Consider the following 24,117-nt stretch of genomic DNA (forward strand, 5'->3'; position numbering starts at 1 on the left):
ACACTACTACTACTAACACTACTACTATCACTACTTACTACTAACAATACTACTAACACTACTAACTACTAACTACTACTACTTACTAACTACTACTAACACTACTAAGTACTACTACTAACTACTACAGGTGTAGGGCATACCTTCGCGACGAGAATGGCAACAACGAGGGTCGGCGACGATGGCGGGGACGACCGCAGCGGCGTGAGGGTCGACGGGCCTAGGCCGGCACCTTCCTTCTCCTCTCCTTCTCCTTCTCCTCCTCTCTTCTCCCCTCCTCCTCTCTTCTCCCCTTCTCCTCTCTTCTCCCCTGCCTCCTCCTCCTCTCTTCTACAGTGGCCGCCGGCGGGGGCAGTGGCCGCCGACGGGGGAGGTAGCCGCCGACGGGGGCGTGCAGGTGGGGGAGGTGGCCGCCAAGGGGGCCGGCGTGGGCGGTGGAGTCCGGGCGGGGGCAGCGGCTGCGCGAGGACCCGGCGCGGGGAGGTAGACAGGGACGGGCCGCGCGGGCCACCGCGTGAGGCGCCGGCGCGGGGAGGCGGACGGGGACGGGCGCGGCGGGGGCCCGCGCGGTGGCCGAGGCAGAGGCGCGGGCCGGCGATGTGCGGCGGCGGCGGCTGAGGGAGAGAGAGGTGAGAGGGAGAGAGAAATGAGAGAAAGAGAGAGAGAGCGCGCCGGCCGGGCGCGGGTGAAGGGATAAGGGCGGCTTTGCCGAGTGCTAGATCGGCGGCACTCAGCAAAGTCAATTTTCTTCGCCGAGTGTCGTGATCTGGCACTCGGCGAAGTTTTTAAAAAAATTCAGCAGCTCTTTGCCGAGTGCCAGCTGGGCGGCACTCGGTAAAATAATTTTTTTTTGGTTTTTTGCCACCAATTTTTTGAAGCTTTAGTACACTACCACAAACAACATGTTTAAATTTGGGACATTTTCATTGCCTTTTGGCATATTTCTATAGTTTATTTTATTTTGTTGAATTTTTCCAAAAAATGTAAGTTTGAATTGCAGGTGCATCGAATAATGGATTACATTCATTCAAAAAATGTTATCCTTGTTTCTTAGTGTAAATTTAGGCTAAATCCAGGAACTGTCTCGAAATTTCGATCAACGTGCTCACGGGGCAACGCCGCCAACTTGCGTGGGAGTGGTATTTTAATTGTATAAAATGCGAACGAATTCCGAAAATCATGAAACTTGTGGAGTTGTCGCCGTATCGTATGCGTATGCCGTGGAAAAAATTTGAAAAAGTTTCGAGCACGTTGTCACGTATGATGCTCACAAACCAGGACATCTCCATCCCCCGCCGCGCCCATGCTAGGCGCGTCGCATCCTCATCGCGCTCTCATCCTCATCGCGACTGTAACAACAGAACAAAGCTACAGCAATATGAGATGCAACATCAGAAAATAGAAACTAATACAACAAAAAATATTACTTGTTGTAACACCGTAACAAGGCTACTACAACAAAAACAGAACAAAAGCGCAAATACGAGAAATCAACATCAGAAAAAAAGATCAATGCAACAAAGAAAAATTACGTGTTGCAACAAGAAAACAAAGTTACTGCAACAACAACAAAAAAAAGCACAATGCGAGATGCAACATCAGAAAAAAAGACTAATGCAACCAAGAAAAAATGCTTGTTGCAACATCAAATTAACGATGCTGCAACAACAGAAACAAAGCGCAATACGAGATGTAACATCAGAAAAAAGAGACTAATACAACAAAAGAATATTACTTGTTGTAACAACAAAACAAGGTTACTGCAACAAAGCTTGTCGGAACCCTAGTCACCGTGGCGTCCCTCAGATCCAGATCCAGAGGAGGAGGAGGAGGAGGAGAGCTCAGATCCAGAAGAGGAGGTGGAGGAGGAGGGCTCAGATCCACCTGTCAATCTAAGGTGGGTAGGAAGTTTTTCTGGTGACAATAGATTTTCAATTCCTTCGCTTCTTTATAGTATAGATTAGGTATAGATATAGTCCAGTTGATACATGTCCTAGTAGGACTTCATACATGATTGAGTAGGACTCTACATCTACTTGAAGTATGATACTATTTCTAAACCTATTGTATCTTTAGAACTTTGTCTCTATTCAGAACCATATCTATATATACTTCTATAACAAGGATCATATCTGAAATTAATAAGAACATAATTTCCTTATAGAAGAAGTAAAGCGATCCATCTTTTTTTGTAACTACCGTACACAACATATCTGAAATTAATAAGAACATAATTTCCTTATAGAAGAAGTAAAGCGATCCATCTTTTCATGTAACAACCGCACACACCACAAGGTTCACGCGTATCATACCAGACTAGAGTAGCCCATGTGCCTCCTGACCATACGTGACGTATGGATGCAAAACACCAAACCTAATGATCGATACACAACTAGATCCATGATTCCATGCAAACACAAGTTGTACAATCTTTATTTTTCGATGATGGAAAGTAATCTCTAGATCGAACACAGTGCCATCGATCTAAGATGATGGTGAGAACGCTTCTTAATTAACCTCGACCGAGGAGTGAGGAGTCCCCAAAGGTGAGCCCAGAACCTCGGGTGGCCTCCTCAACAATCTTATCCAGCTAGCCTCGCCGCCATGTCCATGGTCATGTAGTTTTTCCAGTCGACGACCTGCCCCTTCCTGAAGAATGACTCACTCTTGATGCCCAGCCGCGTACTCCCGTTCTTGTTGACGTCCTTGCTCTTGAGATTCTCCAAGCTGCACAGCTCCACGATCTGATCCACCACCCCATCCTCCTCGTCCTCCTCAGAGAAGGTGCACCCCATGAACGCTGCTAGCTTCTTGAGGTTACCCACCGGATCTCCCAGCATGTCTTCTCGTACCTGAGGAACAGCACCTGGTCCGGCCTCCTCTGGCTCGCGTGCCAGTATTCTAGGGCATGCAGCCAGTGTGGCCCTCCGGGGAACCGTCCCTCACAGAAGAGCTCAAAAGCCTCCTCGAATTTGGTCACGCCTGCAGAGTCCTGGCCGTCGCCGTCGCCACCGGCAGTGGCGGCTGCCGTCGCTGCCACCTTCTTGTAGAAGTTCCAGTAGGAGATGAGCACGTCCTTGGGATCCCGGCATACGTACACGATCCGGCACCGGGAACCCTCCTCCGTGATGGCATGGGGAAGCTGGGAGTAGGGAAGGTGTGTTGCAAACAGCCGTGGAGAAGAAGGGAGGGCCTCATACAAACCCCTTGCACCGGCGTCGTCGTGCTGCTGCTGCTGGATGATCATGAACCCCAGGAAGCCGACACAGTCGTGCGGGTTCCGGTGGTTGAGCGGGTGATGGCCGTCAGACGGCGAGTGTGTGGCACGGTTGAGCGTCGCGAAGGCAAGGGCCTTGAGCCAGGTGGTGCCGGAGTTGGGTAAGCTGTCGAGGAAGATGTCTGATGCTTCTGGCTCGAAGCATGTGCCAGCGGCAGCCATGCCCTTGAGTAGGAACTCAGCTTGCCAGAAGCCTCCATACTGCCGACGGCGCACCATGAGCCGCGTCTCCAGGGGGAGCGAGTCAATTATCTCAGCTGCAGGTACGTTGGCGTACAGGCTCGGGTTCCTATGCTTCCTCGTCGAGGGAGCTGCTGTTGCTTCCGATGATGCAGGTGCAGTAGCCACTTCTTCACCGGCGGCTGCGGGGACGGCTGCAGGGGGAGCAGCATCAGTGCTCATGGTACCCTGTGTTTCGCATAAGCGTTTACATGCATCAGAACATCCTTCAGTGACGACAGAAGGCTACAAGCTAAGGGATTGCATGCCAAAACTCACCAGAATGTCCTCCAGATCGAGTTGTTGTTGCTCCTCAGCTCGCCCCTGTTCTTGATGCACAACGCCGGCCCCCAACCACTACCAGAAACACTGAGAGTATGCCGCCAACCTGCAGTACCAATAATTAAGTGCCCATTAGGAGTTGTTTTGTGGGACAACGGTTGGGGCTTTGGCATCCTGACATTATTGGTGAAGCTTGTTCTATCTCTATATACAAGGATGCAGCAGAGGTCAAACCTGCGCTGCCTTCCCCAGAAAATATTCTTTTTTCAAGGGACATTTATTACATATATTTTATACTGAAATTCTAGTTTTAATTCGTTGCAATTTAATCCCTCTATCCAGAATTAGAAGACGTTCTAGAAGTTGTCGCAGAGACCAACGTGGACGCAAAAAAGACTCTGGCAGGAGCAGCGCTCCGGCTGGGAGGCCTCCCACACCATCTGATTCTTTTCATTTTTTTTGTTGGTATAGTGGATGACAGGAGGTGATGGATGGACCAGTACTCTGGTATAGGAGCTAGTAGCTAAAACGTCTTCGTTTCTGATATTTTTTTAAATGCTACGACGGCCTCTATTCTGGGACGGGACGGAAGGAGTACATAAGTATAATCTACAATTTTCGGTTTCGACAATAAGAAGCCTGTGACAAAATCACAAATCTGATAAAATATGATTTGTGTTGGCACAAAGATAATTAATAATTTACATTTGTTTATATAGTTTGGCAATGACAAAATTTTAATATGTTATAATACAAAGACAAATAACAATCAACCTATACTAGTTGGTTGTACCAAATTGTTGTCTAAAATCATCTTTAAATTCAGACATCTGAAATATAGAAGTGATAATAAAATTGTTCCGTTAGTTGAGAACAAAATTTGGAATTTGAGTGGAAGAAAACACCCACAGTCCCAATAAATACGTAAACAGAGGTCATAGAAGCAGAACAAACACATAATTGTACAAGTAGAACTGGGCATAGCAAACTCCAGAAAATACAAGCATGGAGACAAAACAAAATCGTAAGTAGCGGGCATACAATGTAATCACCAATAAGTATCATGAATGCATGGCAGCTGCTATAGGAGTTCTGGCCCTTGTGTTTATTAGCACAACAAGAATGTAGGACACTGAGCAATTATTGATGTGGGCGTGTTTACCTCTTATTGACCTAACAATAAAATCATGAGGCCAATCCCCAAATGTTTGTGTGATCATGTAACATCCTCTAGATTATCCAACTCTCTCTCTCTCTCTCACACACACACTAAGGGTGAAAATATAACCACATATACATCACCAATTTCTCACAAATTACTATGCGGGTAATGAAGGAGTTATATATGAACAAGACAACGACGAGGACGGATACGAGTTATTTGGACAAGGTATGCTCAACGCCTTAAAAATATATTTCAATCATTACGTAACTCATACTTAACTTTTCCATGCTTCAAATAGAACTAGAATAGGACAGAGAAGTGGAAATGGAAACAAGACAAGATGATCAAAAATCAATACACGGGATTGTGACATCCCTGGTCCAAATGAGGTCGTCTATAGCAATATACCAAAGAAAACACACATGCTGAAAAGTTTAGAAAATTGCAGATACTATAATGAAAAAAATCTAGTATGAAAGTAAGGGATTATGTTGCAGAAAAAGTTAGATCAGACTAGCCAATCCAGACACGCCGCCTGAACTCACGAGACTTTGCACAAGCAAAGCCAAACCACCGCCTCTTCATTCCTAAAAATGACGGTTGGACTTGGCCCATCCATTCACAAAAGGGCGTGTCTCCATGGCAGTTACCTATTTTTCAATCAGTCATCTTCAACCTTCAGCCTCCTCCTCGTGGCCCCTTCTTCCTCGTGCCCCACCCACGCCTTCTTCCTCCTCGCACCACCCCCGCCTGCCTTTACAGCGGCCACGCCCTCTTCCTCGTCCTCGCCTCGCCGCGGCGCGCTAGGGGGCCGCAGGGCTCCGGCGAATCCCTACCGCGTCCGTGGCGGCCGCCTTCTTCCCCTACCCCCTCCTTCTATGGCGAGCTCCGAACATGGATGCCCCTGCTCCGACCTAACCTGGCCGCCTCCGCCACCACCAGGACTCTATGCCGTCCTCCTGCCGTCCCCACCGCCTAGCCGCCCTGCTTCCCCCAAGCCCTTCTCTCTAAGCCCGTCAGAGTTGGGAAAGAAAAGAGGAAGAGTCAGAGAGAGAGAGAGAGAGAGAGAGAGAGAGAGAGAGAGAGAGAGAGAGAGGTGCCGTCGCCGCTGCCAAAACCCTATTGCTGCCACCATCTTCTTCTTCATCTCTGGCGTGGGCGCGACGCGTGGGAGGAAGAGCATGGAGAGGCGGGTGACTGATGCAATTGCAAAATATCAAGCGACTGTGAAGGAGTAAGTATGTTCACAAAATCATAATATTATAGTTCCATTGTGAAATACGATAACGAAACTAAGGAAACACATCCATGTTCGCTTCGCTCAAAAGCCAGGCTGAAAAGTACTGTTCGCTGATTTATTGTGAGGAAAAAATAATGTACTATAGCTGATAAGCCAGACTAATAAGTTCACGCGAACAGGGCCTCGCAAAGGGCAGAAGCCTAATTAATGACTTGCCAGGTCACACATGAATGCTGTAGGAAATTTATACTCCTATTTTAGTTCTAGTTCTAGGCCATGTTCGCTTGTCCTATGAGCCATACTTTTTTAACGAATGAACAGTGTTTTTCCCACTACTACAGAATCGATTTTTAGGGGCGGCTCGTAACTATTTATAGGGGCGGTTTGGCCAGCCGCCCCTACCGAACCGTCTCTACAAATCATATATTTGTAGGGGCGGTTCCCAGGCCGTCCCTACAAATCAATTTGTATGGGCGGCTGTAGTACCAGCCGCCCCTACAAATAGGTATTTGTAGGCGCGGTTCAATCCAGAACCGCCCCTACAGTACGTTTTCCCGCAAAAAAAATTCAAATTTATAATTCAAAATTACGTTGCCGAACGTCCCGCGACCAACGTTCCGAACCGCGTTCGCGTTACCGAACGCCCCGCGACCAACGTTCCGAACCGTGTTCGCGTTGCCGAACGCCCCGCGACCGCGACTACAAGCACAAGAGTATTCTATAAACTACAATTACAAGTCCAATTCACAAGAATATATACAATCCATCATTAAATATACAAATTCCATACACATTGTTATCAACGTCCTAGAGCTAGCCTTTCAGTCTCACGAAGGTGTTGGTACTGAGGATCTGTACCTAACTCAGACTCTCGGTCATGGTAGGCGCCTCTGACGTGTACAATCTGGTCCAATATGAAGTTGCAAAGGTCGCCGACGAGCTCTAAGAGTTGGTCATCCTTGTATTGGTCTCTTTTCATTCCTTTCTCTTCTCTCCACTATAAGAGAACAAGTTTTGGTTTAGTATTTCATACCATATACGAAGTTTTTATACTACGGATGAAGAGGTTCAAACTTACCCTTAAGGGGTGTCTTCTGTAGGCACCGGTGTTACTCATCATATAACATATATAGTATCCACAATGTACACTCCCAGGCTTCTGCTTGGGGCACTGTGTGTTTTGCATATGAAAATATTAAGTAATGCTTTTGACAGCCACGTAACGGAGTACTGAAGAAGTAAGTTACACTTACCGCACATAGTATTTTTATAGCCAGTTTTTTCTTCCTTGCTGGATCATACCTTCTATGATGATTAGTGACATAGAACCTAAATGCCCTGTTCGAATTATTTTAGCAAATACAACTTGTTAGTTTCCAAAAGTGAACGTTACAAGTATGTATACAAACATATAAGCTAATGAGGATTGTCGATATGTATACGTCTTGAGAATCGATATGAAGTCTTTGTATGTCACCGTGTCCCTATCTAATGAATCAAAGACTCATGCCATGCTCTTCCCGACATCGATGGCTATACAAATCCAGTGGTTGCTGTATGGATTTAATCATAGAACTATATAAGCTCTTTTGCATCGAATAAAATATATCGAACAAAGCTTTAAGTGTAGAGTTGAACTTACTCGAAGTTGTATGGTAGCCATATAGTAGAGTGTTGTTGGAGATTTTTGAAAGCCAGGGCAATGTATGTCGCAACCTTAAGGGACTCTTTCCTTAGTTTCACCGTACGGATGCGCTCTTTGTCCCGAAGAGTCTTTGCAGCAGCTAGCTCTTTGGCATCCAGTGTCCACCGTTTAGGGTAATTAAAATTTGTTTGGGTTATAGCTTGAGAGTCTACATACCCGACTTTCACACTTGGCATTTGTTTGACAATGTGCACTTGCATTCTACAAATCACGGCGTGGGTTAGTTACAACAAAATTCAAAGATTACATTCATATCATATCGGGAGGACAAGGACTTATAGGCACCACGTGCGAATTAGATTCATCTCCATTTCTCCCAAGTGAAAGCATGTGTGCATGTCATTGAAGTCAAAGACAATTTTCCCGGCTGGGCTTCCAAATGTGCCGGTAGGGAAGCATGCTTGTATGAGATCTATGCTCGTGGGAGAACACGCAAGTACCAATCATGGAACCTTTTCATTCCAAGTGGTAGGCGCTGGATGTCCTAGTTTGGTAGGAAGGACTTGCCTCTTTCATATGTTTTCGGGCAATCCTTTGACCATTTGATGGCATCAACATTTGAATACTGCTTTGCAATTTGGTGGAGTTTGCTAGTGACGGCCTCCTTAGAACCCCATGATGGGACTTTTTAACTTGGTTCTCAGGCTTGAACTGGTCATGGGAAAACCACTTGGACACTGACGAGACGTCTTTGATTGGAACATAAACTGGCCTTATGGTGATTGGATGCTTCTTTTGAAGTTCCCATTCAGGCACATGCTCATCTTCTTGTGCATCACCTTCTTCAGGAGGCACTCGTTGTTCATGTATCGGCTGTGCTTGTTGAGAAGACTGTGGTATCTCATGATGCACTTGCTCGGTACGAGCTGGAGAAGGTTGTGGCATCTCGTCAGGCACATACTCGCTAGGAGGCAGGGAAGAATATGGCATCTCAGGAATGTGGGGGTCACGAGATGGTGAAAATATCTCCCCGACCTCAACAACTCGCTCCAAATTTGGGAGAGGGGGAGGCGGCGAAGAAGCAGTCAATATAATGTCCCGTTTGTGCCAGAGGATGAACTGCCCCATAACGTCTCCGAGTAACACCAGCCCCTCGGGAGTTGCGTAGTCTATCCTCCACTGCATGAACTCAGGCTTCACTGTATGCACCTCGACCCTAGTGTAGTCCGGCGGTATCTTATTATTGTGGTGTAAGCCACCGGGAGGATGTGCCACACCTGTTGCCACCTCCATCACAGTGTTCTGCCGGCCGCTGAGAAACACCAAGGTGCAACTAGTTGGTTCCCGTATGCGATCGACGGGGGTTGTGGCTACAGTGAAACCTTGGCTGCTAGGAACTTTCGGAGGGCTGCCAACTAATGCCAGTTCTCCCGACGGCGTCACTAATATCCGTGGCTCCATAGACAGTCCTTGCTCCTCCAGCGCCTTCGCAACTAGAGCCTTCACTTGGAGCTCAAGACTAGTCTCCCGATCTTTGCCATGTTTCTTGTACATGTGCCTATCCTCTTCGAATTCTTGCTTCCAGGTCGTCCTTTTCCCTAGCCCCCTGGTGCGGCCTGTGTGCTCCTTATTTCCCAAGCCAAGGCTAAGCTCGTCCCTCTCTCTGGAAGGATTGAATGTGCCCTTCTCCTTGTCTTCAGCATATTTCAGTATCCTTGATACTGCCTCTTGGGTTTCTGGCTTATCAAACTTAAGATTACCGCCGGATGATTCTGTACTCCTCGCATATATCCAGTTCCTTGAGCATACCTTCAAATTCGTCACATCGATATTCCCAACAGTTGTGGCCTCTTCATCCATCTTCCTAAACTGCTCTTCCTTGGCATAGTAGCCACCGAGGCCTAGATGATGGTGGTGTTTGTTTCTCTTCGCCAGCTCGATGTTACGGGCACTGAGCTCCAATGCCTCCGGTGAAGTCTTCTGAGCCACGAGTTCCTCCCATTGACTAGGAGTTATTTTGCCGAACTCGTTGAAGGGAGTTAACCCCTTTTGGATATACTTCATGTTGAGCTCCGACCTCCAACGTCGGAATGACTCTCCCATCATCCTGAAAGCATTTTTTTACCAATTTGTGCTTACCCTCCAGAAATCTAAAATTGAGCTTCAGCTGCCTATCCCATAGTGCATTCTTTGTGTTCTCTGGTACGTCTTTCCAGTTAGGGATTGCTGGGTTCAATTTATCTCTTACTAGGGCTCCGATAGTATTACGGAATCGTCCTCTTAATTCCTTTGGCGCAAGGATCTCCCCTGCTGGCCCGACCTCTGTTATCACATAGCATGCCTTATCTGGATATAGATTTCCTTTTCTATCCCCTCGTTTCCTCTTAGGCTTAGTAGTCGTGGTTGTGTCTTGAGGTTGTGGAGCAGAGGCATCGTGATCCGTCTCTGTGGTTGTTGCCTCTGCTCTCCTTTCCTCTACTCCGTCTTGTCCAGCGAGATGTCGCGGACGTCGACGTCGTCTTTTCCGAGTTTCAGGAGGGACCTGTATATACGACAGGTTAAAGTGTTAGCAGAGGTAACACAATCAAAGCTTTAGCAAAATTTACAAGCTAAGGCTTTTTCACTACCTCCTCGTTCGGGTCAAAATCCCTGTCCAAATCTTCCTCCGTTGGCCTCCTTCTGGCTTCACGTGGGAAAGGATCCTCGGGACTTTCATATCCCTCTTCTGAGTCATCATCATCATCACCCTCTTCTTCTTCGCCTTCAGCAGCCTCTCCTTCGGGGCCTTCCTCCTCGTCACACTGCTCCTGAGTAAGTATCACTTCTAGATCCTTTTCTACCTCGTTATCGAACTGTTCCTGAGTAAGCTAGTCCTCTAGTGCTTGCTCCTCAAGAGTTGGCTGCTCATCATGCTCGGGGCATCGGGCTGCACTGTCTGGTATCCGCGATATTATTTCGCGCTTTGTTCTAATAGATACAAGAAAGTGTGCTTTAGGTACGCGAGAAGGTATAAGAAATAAAAAATGTCTATAAAACAAAGTAGTCCTATAAAACAACAATATGTCAAAAAAACGAGAAGTAGCAGTAGTAGAGGTCTCAGAAACATGTCAATCATCATCTGATCTTGAACTTGGAGCATCAAGGCATCATAACAGAGAAGAGAGGGGAAGGTAATGTAGGGGCGGCTGCTAATGATGCCAAGTTCCTCACAAGTTTTTGATCATCAGCTCATATTTCATATAATGTATGGACTTAGACAATTTCATCATCGGCAAAACAAAGGAGAGGGTAGATTTGGCCAAAAAAAAGCTACAGCTACTTAACAAACATAGAGAGGAAAATTTGTAAAAACAAGCAGCTGCTGCTTCCCAAACATAGGGGATAGAAAAAATAGCCAAAAAAATAGTTGACTGCTGCCACATGGTTGGAAGACCCCTGCAGATCAAAATCTGATAACTTAGATAGCCAGCTAGTAGTAGTAGGAGAGTAGCTAGCAGACAGCTAGTACCAGTAGTAGTTTCTAAGAGTATAGGGAAAAGGGCAGAGCAGCAGCCAACACTAGAGTAGTATAGAGTAGTAGTAGAACAGCAGCAGCAGCAACAGCAGCAGTAGTAGTAGTAGGACACTAGTATAGTAGTAGTAGAACATCCAATGTGTTTCAGGAAATAAAGTCATTAATAAGAACAATGTGATAGAATACAAGCATCAGTAGTACCATGTTGACAATGTGATAGGAAATAAAGCCAATTTGTTGACAGTTTAAATGAGCAATTGAGGAAATATGATTTATTAACTTGCAAGAAGACTCACTGTGCATATATAAAACAGTGGCATATATAAGCATATATTAAAACAGTTGGCATATATAAAACAGTCCCCATGTTAAAAATTGACAACAGTCCCATGGAATAGTGGTGCATTGCCCACTATTCCACCACGGCAGGCTATTGCGCTTAGTAACCCTCCAAAGCCAGTGCAAGATCTGGAAGTGTTTGTTTGGGCCTGGATGGGCATCCTCACAAATGTTCCGGCCGAACAAACCCGGGGGGGGGGGGGGGGGGGGGGGGGGGGGGGGGGGGGGGGGGGGAGAGGGGGGGGGAGGCATACTGATGAAGCAGCTAGCTGATTTCAAACCCGTGCAAGTTACTGCTGTGTATGGTGACAATGGGTATACTGGTTACGTCATTGTTCTTTTCACCAAGGATTGGATTGGGTTCAAGAATGCCTTAGCATTCCATAACTATTTCAAGTCACAGCGCTTGGGTAAACTGGAATGGAAGGAAACAAAGCAACATGTAAAATATGTGTTTGGATGGCTGGCAAAAGAAGAGGATTACAAATCAGGTGACCCAGTTGGTAGGTTCTTGTCAGCAAATGGTGACCTCAAGACAGTGTCTGAATTGGAACAAGAGATGTCCAGCAAGACTGACAATCTCATAGCTAATTTGACTCAACAGATCACCGCTAAAAGCAAGCATCTGCAGGAACTAGAGTGTTGTAATCAAATGAATCTCTCCCTTCAGAAAGTTATGCAAGAAAGTGATTTGCTGCACAAACGTTACACTCATTGAATTCCAGTTGTGAAATATTCTCCTGTCTGAACTTTATGGATGTTATGCTCATTTATATTGCCTAAAATGATTGTGCCTATTGTATTTTTATTTATCCTTTTCACAGAAATGAGGAATATGCAGTCAGCTGCCCGTGAGCATACACAGAGAGTTTTTCAGGAGACTGAAAAACTGAGAAAACAGTTGGCTGAGAAAGAGAGTAGCATCGAAAGGAGGTCCAACGAACTAAATGAACAAGTTGCTCAAACTGACATGGAAAGAAGAAAACTGGAGGAAGAGAGGAAAAAGGTATTGGTGCATCCTCATTTCTATTGGTGCTTCTTACCAACCAACCATGTGCTTCTACTCTAGGAATAACTAACGATTCTGCGGTAAAGACTCTAGTAGAATTCAAGTGATTTCTTTCAACCGGCATCTCAAGCCAGCCTCCTGACCACAGAATTAGCAGTAAACGGCAAGATAAATAACGTAAGAGAGTTGATTGCTTCCCTGTTGTGAACCTAAAACTGTTCCAAAAATTGTGCTAAAATAGTAAAAAACTCTAAGTGACAGCATACCTAAAGCTCAGGCCATCTAGACATAATGTAACTAATTTGATTGCCTTTTCTTAAACCAGAGATGAGCGCACGCATTAAAACTCAGTCCATGATTGCAGGACACAGTCATGCAAACAATGTAAAAGTTTGAATAAATGCAAATATTCGCATGGAATGGCATTACAGGAGATAACGAATTCCCAAAAGCTGAAAAATCACTCTTGGGATTTCACCCATTTCTATTGACTAGTAATGACTAATGGCGCTGCAGTTAAGAACCTAGCAGGCAGAAAAGTGAAGTTAAAGTGATTTCATAAAGATGGCATCACAGGCCAGCATCATTTAAACTAGCAATACACAGATGGTGCTTATTTTAGAGCCTCCTGACCACAGCACCAGCAGCAAATGGTAAGATAAACAAGACAAGAGTAAACATTTCTTTTTATTGCTTCCCAATTTTGAACCTAACTATCACGCCTGAGGGGGATTAGAGTTAGACAGTCCGTCACCAAATCCGAATGCAGCAAGTTCGTTGCATTCAATTCAACAAAAGGGCTATGAACCTACAAATCTACACAATATTTCAGTCTCCATTCATACCCATAGCAACACAGAGAAATCGCTAACAGAGGACTTAGGTCATGGCTGCGCTACACGGATGGCGGGTGCTAGAGGACTCACCGGAGATCCACGGAGACGGGGACTAGAGGCACGCCGCAGCGGTCGATTTGGTCGATGGAGGGAGGGAGCGTCCGCGGGCCGCGGCGGGTCAGGCTACTCGAGCCCGTCCGTTGGATGGCAGACGGGGGGACGCCGATGCCGGTCCGCCACAACTCAAGCCCTAGCTGTGGCCCGGGGGTGCGGAGAGGGGGGCGCCGATGTCGGGAGAGGTCCGGGAGGCGGCAGCGTCGGGGGAGGCCGGTCGGGGGTGCGGAGAGGCAGCCTGACAGTGTTGGGAGGAAGAAGAGAGCGCCCAACAATTTGTCACCCGAGCGCCCCTGTTTATATACCAAGGGTGATTTGTAGGGGCGGTTCCTGATCCAGCCGCCCCTAGAAATGCATTTGTAGGGGCGGTTCCTGATCTAGCCGCCCCTAAAAATATTTCTATTTAATTTAATTATTAATTCTGTATTTTGATATCACAAAAACACAAAGTAATATAAAAACAATTGTATATATGCACAAATATAATATTTTGTATTATTCTATATATGCAGAAATATATATAACTAAACAATTGTAGTCAAAACAATATAGAAAACAAAAAAGTAAAAAATAAAAATTTGAATTTTAAAACTTCGACTACAATTTTATGACATTAAATGAAATAAAATGAAAATGTTGTAAACATAAAAGTTGTATAACTCATCAACATGTACACCTTTTATTTTGGTCATCTTGTCATGTGACTTTTTTTGAACGATTTAAAATTTGAAATTCAAACAATTTTAACTTGAAACAATATTTTGAAAGAGTAAATGATTTCAGCTAAAAAACTCATGAATACCAAAGTTGTAGAACTCATCAATATGTACAACTTTTATTTTGATCATCTTTTCATCTAACCAAATTTGAATAGTTGAAATTTTGAATTTCAATAAATGGCAACTTCAAACAAGATTTTGAAACCTTAAATGATTTCAACAATAAAAGTCATGAACATAAAAGTTGTTTAACTCATCACTATGTACAACTTTTATTTTGATCACTTCTTCATGTGATAAAGTATTAGTAAACATTGTTCATAAATTCACATATGACTCATAGTTTCATAAACTATCTGAAAGTGCATCTAGCCCTTTAGTGGGTTTTGGATGATTGAATGACAACGTGATTAAATGACTAACCCGTTTGCTAAGGGTGGACAGGTAATAGGTTATCTCACAGGTACTTAATGAAAGCCAAAATGATGTGTTGTTGTGTAAACAATCTAGTTCAAGCACAAGACAACAATGCAAATGGAATTAATGCAAAGGCTTAATTATTATGGGATTTCCATGTACTATATGAAAGCAAGCTTGTAAGAATTAACTAATGAGACATAAGGGATTGCATATGGAATGGTCTCATATTTGAAGCTTGCTAAATTGAAATGAAAAAGATGACAATACATGAATGGATGATTCAACACAAGATGTGACTTGATGGCTTGAGATGGTGAAGATAGCAAGGAAAGGCTTCGAGGTACTAAGCAAGGGTAAAGGGCAAGCGACGGCTTGGCGGCCGAAGAACCTAGCTAGGGTGAAGAAGGAAGTACTTGCATTTAGTTGAGGTACTAATCAAGCTATGATGGTCATGTTTATATAGAGGATCAAATCACTATTGGAATGTTTGATGGAAGTGACTTGATACATTTTGGAGTTATTCATATTTGATGAATGGAATCAAGTCACGTGCTCAAGATGGCTATGCTCAAGTGACAAGATCAATATTGACATGTTGGCACCATCACTTGATGAAGATTGAAAGACACGGCATCAATTTTAAAGAAGATCAACTCAAAAGGTTTAATTTCATTTTTCTTTTGATCTTGAGTTAATAGGTATGCCGTACTATTAAGAGGGATGCAAGTTTAGGTGGTCTGAGGAAGATAGAGTGCTCGAGCATAATAAATAAAATTAAAAGAGAGACACTCTAGCACCTCACGAGCACATAGAATAATTTTCTGTGACTGTCGGTGTCGGAAGTCCTGACGTAAGCCGGAACTCCCGACAGTCGGAAGTCATGACTCTTGCCGGAAGTGCTGACTCCCAGTCATAGCCTGCACGGTGACTATTGATGTCGGAAGTCCCGACGTGAGTCGGAACTCCCGACAGTCGAAAGTCCCGACCCAAGCCGGGAGTCCCGGCATCGATGGTTCTACTGACCTGCTGTCTGTGCCCGTCGGAAGTCCCAACGATCGTCGGAAGTCCCGATGTTTGTCGGGAGTTCCGACACTGACTTGACCCAGGCCGGGAGTCCCGGCATCAGTGGTGCTGACTGTTTGTTCAACTGTGCACATCGGAAGTCCCGATGTTTGCCGGGAGTTCCGACACTGACTTGCACCCGTGGACTTTTGACCTCGCGTGAACAGTGCTTTCTTCATACGTCGGAAGTCCCGAGATCTGTGTCGGAACTCCCGACGTAGATCTGAATGGTTAGATTTTGCCTTGGAGTATATATACCCCTCTCCTTTCTTCTAACCGTTGCCCACTCATTTCATTGCAACGAACACTCGGCCAAAACAGCCCCCAAGCATTCTAGGCTCCCCTCTCTTCACTCCTTTGCTTCCAACTTCAATTCCTAAAGGGTTTGAGTGATTGGAGAGTGGATTGAGTGAGAAAAACATTTTGAGCAAGCTTGAGCACTTGATTTCTTCGTCAAGCCGGTTTGATTTGCATTTGTTACTCTTGGGGATTTCCCCTAGCCGGCGAGGCGTCGCCCAAGAGCTTCCATCTTGTGGAAGAGCCTTGGAAAGTTTGTATTACCCTTGTTTTCTAGTGAAGAAACTCAAGTGACCTTTGTGGTATCCTTGAGTGAGGCAAGGAGGTGGAAGAGACTCCGACCAAAGTGGTCACCTCAACAATGAGGACATAGGAGCTCCTTTGTGGAGCTGCCGAACCTCAGGATAAATTCTTGTCTCCCGCGTGCTTGTTGTTGTTGTGATTTGCTCGAAATTACTTGTATTTGGTTGTCTCCCTCTCTCTAGCTATTTCTTAGGGTTTGGGACTTGATCTACAGAGTGGTGGCTTATCAACGTCAAGAGAGTGACCCAACACCTTACCTTACCACTAGGAAGTGGGTTTGTAAGTTATCGGCATCACAAAGTTCATTTTAGCACTTGTAGTTCATTTCCCGTAGGGGTCGGAAGTGCTGATAGTTTGCGTTGGAAGTTCTAACCCAAACTGTTGGGACTTCTGACACGTCGGAAGTTCTGACCCAAACGTCGGGACTTCTGACACGTCGGAAGTTCTGACCCAAACTGTCGAGACTTTCGACATTAACAGACTAGTGCATTTTGATTCAACTCTTTGGTTGCAGCTGTTTGGCTCCCTAGGTTTATCTAGTATCTTTTATATAATTTGTGGCTAACTTGTGAGGGGTGGTATTACTCTGATTTGGAGTTTCCATTTTAAAAACTCCTATTACTAATCGTTTCCGCTTTTAAAGGTGTTGATTTTTTAGAAACGTCTATTCACCCCCCTCTAGGCGGCATCCTAGGTCCTTTCAATTGGTATCAGAGCCAGGACTCACTACAAGCTTCACCGCTATGAGAAAAGGATGTCGACGCCTATCGATTTAGAGCCGGTGCTTCTCCAAAATGATGGTTCAAACTTTCTACCTTGGTCAATTCATGTACTCAATGCTTTTAGAGATATTAGTTCTCTTGTTGAGCATATTGTGTTTGCAAGCATACCTCTTCCTATAGTTGATTGGAGCAACTATAAGAATTTATCAAAAGAGGAAGAGATATGCGTGCAACTCAATGCTCAAGCTATTAATATCATTTTGAGTACATTGAGTGCAGAGGTTCACGATGAGGCAATATTCAATGGACAACCACCTCCGGAGAGTGCTCATCTCATTTGGACCAAACTCATTGAGTTATATGGAAAATCCAAATGCGATGATGCACTTGAGATCGAGTCAATGGAAAATATGTCCATTATGTCTTCATGCAGCGAAGAAGCCTCACAAGACCTCAAGAGCGCTGAGCCGGAGCAAGAGGTGCAAGCCGAGGCGACTACGCTGTCTGCAAGCACATACCTGCCGTGTCCAGTATCCCTACCAGACGTGTTCGGTATGGCCGAGGCAGCCGGACAACAGGCAATCTGTGATGATGAGGCTCAAGCCCGGTGGTGGCCAAGTGATGAGTCAACCTCAGTATCTCATGATACTCATCACTTGTGTCTCATGGCCAAGAAAAGCAAGAAGAAGGCTAGCAAGAAAGATCAAGCCAAGAAGATAGCACGAGTAGATGATCAAGAAGAGAGTGATATTGAAATTGAAGATAGCTACACTCTTGATCATCTAAGCAACAAAGACAAGCTCATTCTCATGAAGCTAGTTGAGAAGAATGATGAGCTAGAGGAAGAGAATGAGAAACAAGAGAAATCACTTCAAAATCAAGAAAAGTTTCTCATCTCCAAATTGCAAGACCTAAAGGCCATAAATGAGAGGTATGAAAAATTATCAATTGAGCATGCTTTAGTTACTAACTCCTTTTCTAGTGTTTCACAACTAGAGAAGGAAAACTTTGAGCTCAAGGCAAAATTAGATGAACTCTCAAGCAAATATAATGTGCTACAAGCAAACTATGTTCATCTCAAGTGCTCTCATGAAGAATTAGTAGAATCAAGCATCATGCTTGAGGTGGCTCATGAGGTTGTGATTACAACGGTAAAATCATCTCAACCTCCCACTCACACACTCACTTGTACACAATCTCAATTGAATATTTCTTGTGCTAATGAGTGTGCTTCTCAAGCAAGCCAATCTTCGATTGAGCAAAAATTTATAGAAAATGTTGAGCTTAAGGAAGAAGTGGAAAGGCTAAGAAATGATGTGATTCGATTGAAGGGTAAGGAGAGAGCACAACCTTCTCAAGATAACCGTGTTAACATGGTGAAGAAGCTTGAGAAGGGCTCAAACCTTGCTTCCTCCAAATCCCAACAAAAGAATCACATTTCAAGCAAGGCCAACACAACCAAAAGCAAGAAACATGAAAAAAGACTATGCTATGGTTGTGGAGTGAATGGACATGAGATTACCATGTGTCCACACAAGAGTTGGGCCGACAAGTGTGAAGTGACCGATCAAATGGCCTCAAACAAGTTGGCCAACCAAAGGAAAAGTGATGGACAAAGCACTTGTCTCATGTGCAAGAAGTTGGGGCATCCAACCAAGAAATGCCCAATGAACAAGGAGGCAAGAAAGGAAGCCCAAGTTGCAACAAGAAGATGCTATGGATGCAATGAGATGGGCCACAAGGTTGATGGATGTCCATACAAGCAAAACAAGCATAGAGCAAACAAAGGTCGCATATGCTATGCTTGTAAAAGAAAGGGGCATCTAAGCTATGATTGCCCAAATGGTAACATTCCTAAGCCGAACACATTTGTTTATGATAATATGCTTAGGAAGACCACAAATGGAGTTAGCACTAGCAAGGTGATGTGTTCACCACGAACTAGTACTAAGGCCATTTGGGTGCCTAAGCACTTGTTGACTAACCCAAAAGGACCCAACAAGAGTTGGGTATCAAAATGTGCTTAGGTTGATAATGTAGGTACTTGGTGGTGAGATGAAAACTTCAGGGTGGTTGAGCAAGCAAATTAAAAATATTCACTCAATCTATCAATCAATTCTTATCATAATCTCATATATGGTTGACCCGAAGATAAATCAATGACCATATCGTTTACTTCATCTCTACCATTGGTAACAAGTACCTAAAAACCTTATAGGATAGCCACTTTGTGTTTAGTGCTCAATGGCTCACAAATAAGCTTATTTGTGAAATAATTGGAAGTGACTAATTAGTTTCATTTAATAATTATCATATTTGCCATGTGATGCTTTTAATGGCTCTCTAGTAGAGCAATGCATTTGTTCAGATGCAGGCATACAAGAAGTACTAGAGCTAAAATGAAGAATCACAAGCAGCGCTTCAATTGTTTCTGTCCTGCACCTACCGGACGTGTCCGGTATGCCTACCGAACGTGTCCGGTATGGCCAGGGCAGAAAGAAAAAGTGTTTATGTTCTTCACATGCTGGACATGTCCGGTATGTCTACTGGACGTGTCCGGTATAGCAGGAACCAGAGCACTAATTGGGATGCAATTGAGGTTTGATCCATATGATTTCATATATCCTTAATTTGCTCAAAAGCTTGTGATCTATCAAACCTAAGTGGGTTGTGAGTATGTCTCAACGGAATTTAAATATGGCAAATTACTTTGTGTTGGTCAAAATAGAAAATTGACTCCCAAATTCTTAAAAGAATAAAGTGCTTGTTGAAAGTCATTCAAATTACTTGTGGTACTTATTTAGGGGGAGCTCAGTTTCTATTTTGCACCATTGTGGACTAATAAATTTATCTAGCATTATTTGTAGTCCTTTAGATGAAAATTGATTTCATATATGGTATGATTATTTGACAAGTGAGGTCAACATGATGTTGTAATGCCATGTATTATCTCAGTGGTGATATTGTGGACTAACAAATTTATCCAGCATTATTTGTAGTCCTTTGGATGAAAATCGATTTCATATATGGTATGATTATTTGACAAGTGAGGTCAACATGATGTTGTAATGCCATGTATTATCTCAGTGGTGATATTGTGGGCTCAAGGCAAAGGTATGTATTTACATACATGCATTGTAAGTGCATCTAAGGCCCTTTATATGCTAGTGTGTGCATTTGTGTGATATAGGATAGATGTTTTTCAAAATCCCTAACTAGCATGTGTAGGTGGTGTGGTTTTTAAAAATCATGCGGTTTTTGGGTCTTTGTGACCTAGTCATGTCATATTGTGATTATTGCTACCCTTGGTTGATTATTTGCCTAATCATATGTGACATGGTTCTCTCGAGTCCATAAAAATCTCTATGTCCCTCTAAAATCTCTCTCAAGTTTTGAAAATCATAAATTTGCCAAATATTCGAAAAAGAGAAAATCAATTCTTGGCTAATTCATGTCCCCTAAGTGAGAATCCTAAGCCTATTTCAATTGATGCAAATATTATGTCTAGGAAGGTTTGTTATGGTACCCTATTGGTTAGTATTGCAAAAATATTCTGCTACTCATACTAAGGCTATGCCTAAGTATGTTGCGTCTAACATGAGAGGACCCAAACTAGTTTGGGTACCATCAAAAAGTGGATGATCGTTTGTAGGTACCATGGCATTGGAGACTTGGTTCAATAGAATTATTATTGTTCATCATATGTTGAGTCAAGTATTGAAGCCTAGTGCAATTCTATCCCAATGCCAAGTCAAAATTGAGTGAAGTCCATATGCTATCAACATACAAGTGTCATATTCAAGTTGTGAGAATTTATTGATATATTTGAAGGCCTGCAAATAAGTGGAGTTGAAGCTTGCAAAGATAATCATAAGCTATCAAGGTATATCTCTTGTTGATCAAAGTTTATTTGGGTGCATATGAGTTAATTGAATTGGATATATATGCATATGTTGCTTGCTATGAGATGTCTGAATGGATTAAATGCTTAAGTAATCAAGTTTGAAGTAGGTTTGATTGGATATGTTCATAAGATTTCTTCTAGTAAGTGGTTTGAATGGACATATGTCTTATGAGAGTATTCAAACAAGTTGATTTCAAGTTTGGTTCAATTTGGAGAAAAATAGCTCAATTATTGAAATCTGTCCAATATTGAAAATCTGAGCTAGCAGTGATTATAGACATGTTTGAGTAATCAAATCTATTTGTATTGGCTTGAAATTTGGTCTGCATGCTCTACACTTATGGTATTAGTTGCTGTGCAAATTTCATGAGATTTGGATAAGTGATACTTCGGATTTGGAGTAGATCTTATCAACTATAGTGCAGCAGTTTTCAGCATGTAGCAGTGTGGAAAGATATAAAATCTGGTAGCAATATATAAGTCAAAAGAAGCTAAAATTTTTACAGCTACTAGAAGACTTAGTGTGTCACATCTTCACCAAATTTCATGGTTTTTGGATATGTACTTTGGGAGATATGATTTATTCTTTGAAGAGTACAGAATCTGCCAGGAAAGTGACAATTATTGGATTGATCAAAAGTCACTTAGATTCAAAGGTCCTCAAATTAGAATCATATCTATAAGTGATTGAGGTACCTATGTTTTGGTTTTGGTTTGAGGTAGAAGCATGACAAATGATGAGTACAAGACAATTTGTTTGAAGAGTGTATCTGGTACACATTTAGTACTCAAGCTAGAGATCAAGACCAAGATCAAGATGAAGATGGAGTTTAAGTTCTAATGATAATTGAAAATCTTTTGATAAAAATAAAATGACTTAAACAAGTAGAAAGAAAATGACTTAAAGAAGGATTCAAAGTTATTCATCAAATTAAGTCCAACAATATGGATCAATCAAACAAAATCTTTTAAGTGGATCAAGTGATTTTCTTTCAAGTTATTTCAAGTGAGTATCAAGGATGGTTGTTTATAGAGAGGTCACTTCGCCCTAGGCTTGGATGGCTAAAATCGAAGTGGTAATCTAAAGGGACATTTGAGGTACTTGGTTGAAGAAAATCAAGAGATTGGTCTAGAAAGCAAGCAACACCCAAAAGAGAACAAGTCATGAAATTTCAAGTGGTATCGTGAAATTTCAAGTGGTGCATCTTTTAGTTCTCTCAAGCAAGCAATGATCAAAGAAGAAGCAAGCCAACCACAACAAGAAGAGTGCACTTGATCATTAGTGATTCTCAATTCTTATGGCTGAAGAATAGGAATTCAAAGAATTGGTATCTATTGGTCTTCACCAAGCTTATAATTGGACTTCATGGTGCTATTGGAGAAATGAATTGAAATCTATATGACTATCTTCCTCTCCAACATAGCAAATGTATCATTGTATTGTGCATGATCATTTTTCATCCCTTAATAGTATGCGGTTAGTGCATATAGTACATGCTTATAGGATCATGCATTACAAATGAAAATTTTTAGATTCATAGACTACCACTATTGCTTGAATGATTATATGATCCAGTGGTTAGTGTATGAGTTTGTTCATGACCTAGTGAACCCATGTACTTGATATATTTTTGAATTGCTAACAAGTGACAAGTACAACCTCTTTAAGATGACAAAGGGGGAGAGTTTAATACAAAGTTTGAACCTTAAGCACCCTTTGTGCTTTGTGTGACCCTTTTTGGCGATAGATGACAAAGGGGGAGAGTTATGATTAAAGCTTAAGGAGGAGAGAGAGATGAAAGCTTAAGGGGGAGAGATATGTTTAAAGCTTCAGGAGTGCAACCTTGGGTCTAGCTATGACAAGGGGAGAGATATGACTTGAGAATTCTTTGAGATGAGTGCTATGTGTGTGATATATATGATATATTTACTTTCATAAGGACCATGCATGTTTTAGAGTGACTTTGTATGGTGTGATGCTTTATGTTTATTCTTGTGTGATATATCCTGTCATATGCATCACAATTCTACTTTATCACACACACATGCACCCCATGGATGCAATGATTTAGGGGGAGTCTCCTATATATTTTAGTATGTGCAATTGACAAATCAAGGTCATTTTGTGAATTCTAATCCTAAGCATATATTAAGGGGGAGCCTCTCATAAATCATTGAACCCAAAATCTTAAATGTTTATATTCTTTGGTAAGCTTTAATCAAGTTGTCATCAATCACCAAAATGGGGGAGATTGAAAGTGCATCTAGCCCTTTAGTGGGTTTTGGATGATTGAATGACAACGTGATTAAAGGACTAACCTATTTGCTAAGTGTGGACAGGTAATAGGTTATCTCACAGGTACTTAATGAAAGCCAAAATGATGTGTTGTTGTGTAAACAATCTAGTTCAAGCACAAGACAACAATGCAAATGGAATTCATGCAAAGGCTTAATTATTGTGGGATTTCCATGTACTATATGAAAGCAAGCTTGTAAGAATTAACTAATGAGACATAAGGGATTGCATATGAAATGGTCTCATATTTGAAGCTTGCTAAATTAAAATGAAAAAGATAACAATACATGAATGGATGATTCAACACAAGATGTGACTTGATGGCTTGAGATGGTGAAGATAGCAAGGAAAGGCTTCAAGGTACTAAGCAAGGGTGAAGGGCAAGCGATGGCTTGGCGGCCGAAGAACCTAGCTAGGGTGAAGAAGGAAGTACTTGCATTTAGTTGAGGTACTAATCAAGCTATGATGGTCATGTTTATGTGGAGGATCAAATCACTATTGGAATGTTTGATGGAAGTGACTTGATACATTTTGGAGTTATTCATATTTGATGAATGGAATCAAGTCACGTGCTCAAGATGGCTATGCTCAAGTGACAAGATCAATATTGACATGTTGGCACCCTCACTTGATGAAGATTGAAAGACACGGCATCAATTTTAAAGAAGATCAACTCAAAAGGTTTAATTTTATTTTTCTTTTGATCTTGAGTTAATAGGTATGCCGTACTATTAAGAGAGATGCAAGTTTAGGT

General features: G+C 42.9%; 1 protein-coding gene and 1 pseudogene across 1 annotated transcript; one reads left to right on the forward strand and one right to left on the reverse strand.

The window, feature by feature from the left end:
- Positions 1 to 2,307: 2,307 nt before the first annotated feature.
- LOC136529571 (cytosolic sulfotransferase 5-like) lies at positions 2,308 to 3,918 on the reverse strand (annotated as a pseudogene).
- An 8,019-nt stretch (positions 3,919 to 11,937) lies between these two features.
- LOC136525724 (factor of DNA methylation 4-like) lies at positions 11,938 to 13,021 on the forward strand. The gene is made up of 3 exons (XM_066518611.1): positions 11,938 to 12,385; positions 12,506 to 12,687; positions 13,016 to 13,021. The coding sequence occupies exons 1-3, from the start codon at positions 11,938 to 11,940 to the stop codon at positions 13,019 to 13,021; spliced, it is 636 nt and encodes a 211-aa protein (XP_066374708.1).
- Positions 13,022 to 24,117: the final 11,096 nt, after the last annotated feature.

This window comes from Miscanthus floridulus, chromosome 19 (assembly GCF_019320115.1).
Source record: "Miscanthus floridulus cultivar M001 chromosome 19, ASM1932011v1, whole genome shotgun sequence".
Taxonomy (NCBI): domain Eukaryota; kingdom Viridiplantae; phylum Streptophyta; class Magnoliopsida; order Poales; family Poaceae; genus Miscanthus; species Miscanthus floridulus.

What these genes read in the sequence shown, in the direction of transcription:
- LOC136525724 (XM_066518611.1), top strand. Translation starts at nt 11,938, where the DNA reads ATGAAGCAGCTAGCTGATTTCAAACCCGTGCAAGTTACTGCTGTGTAT. An exon ending in AAGTGATTTGCTGCACAAAC is followed by an intron (nt 12,386 to 12,505) that starts GTTACACTCATT and finishes TCCTTTTCACAG; the next exon opens with AAATGAGGAATATGCAGTCA.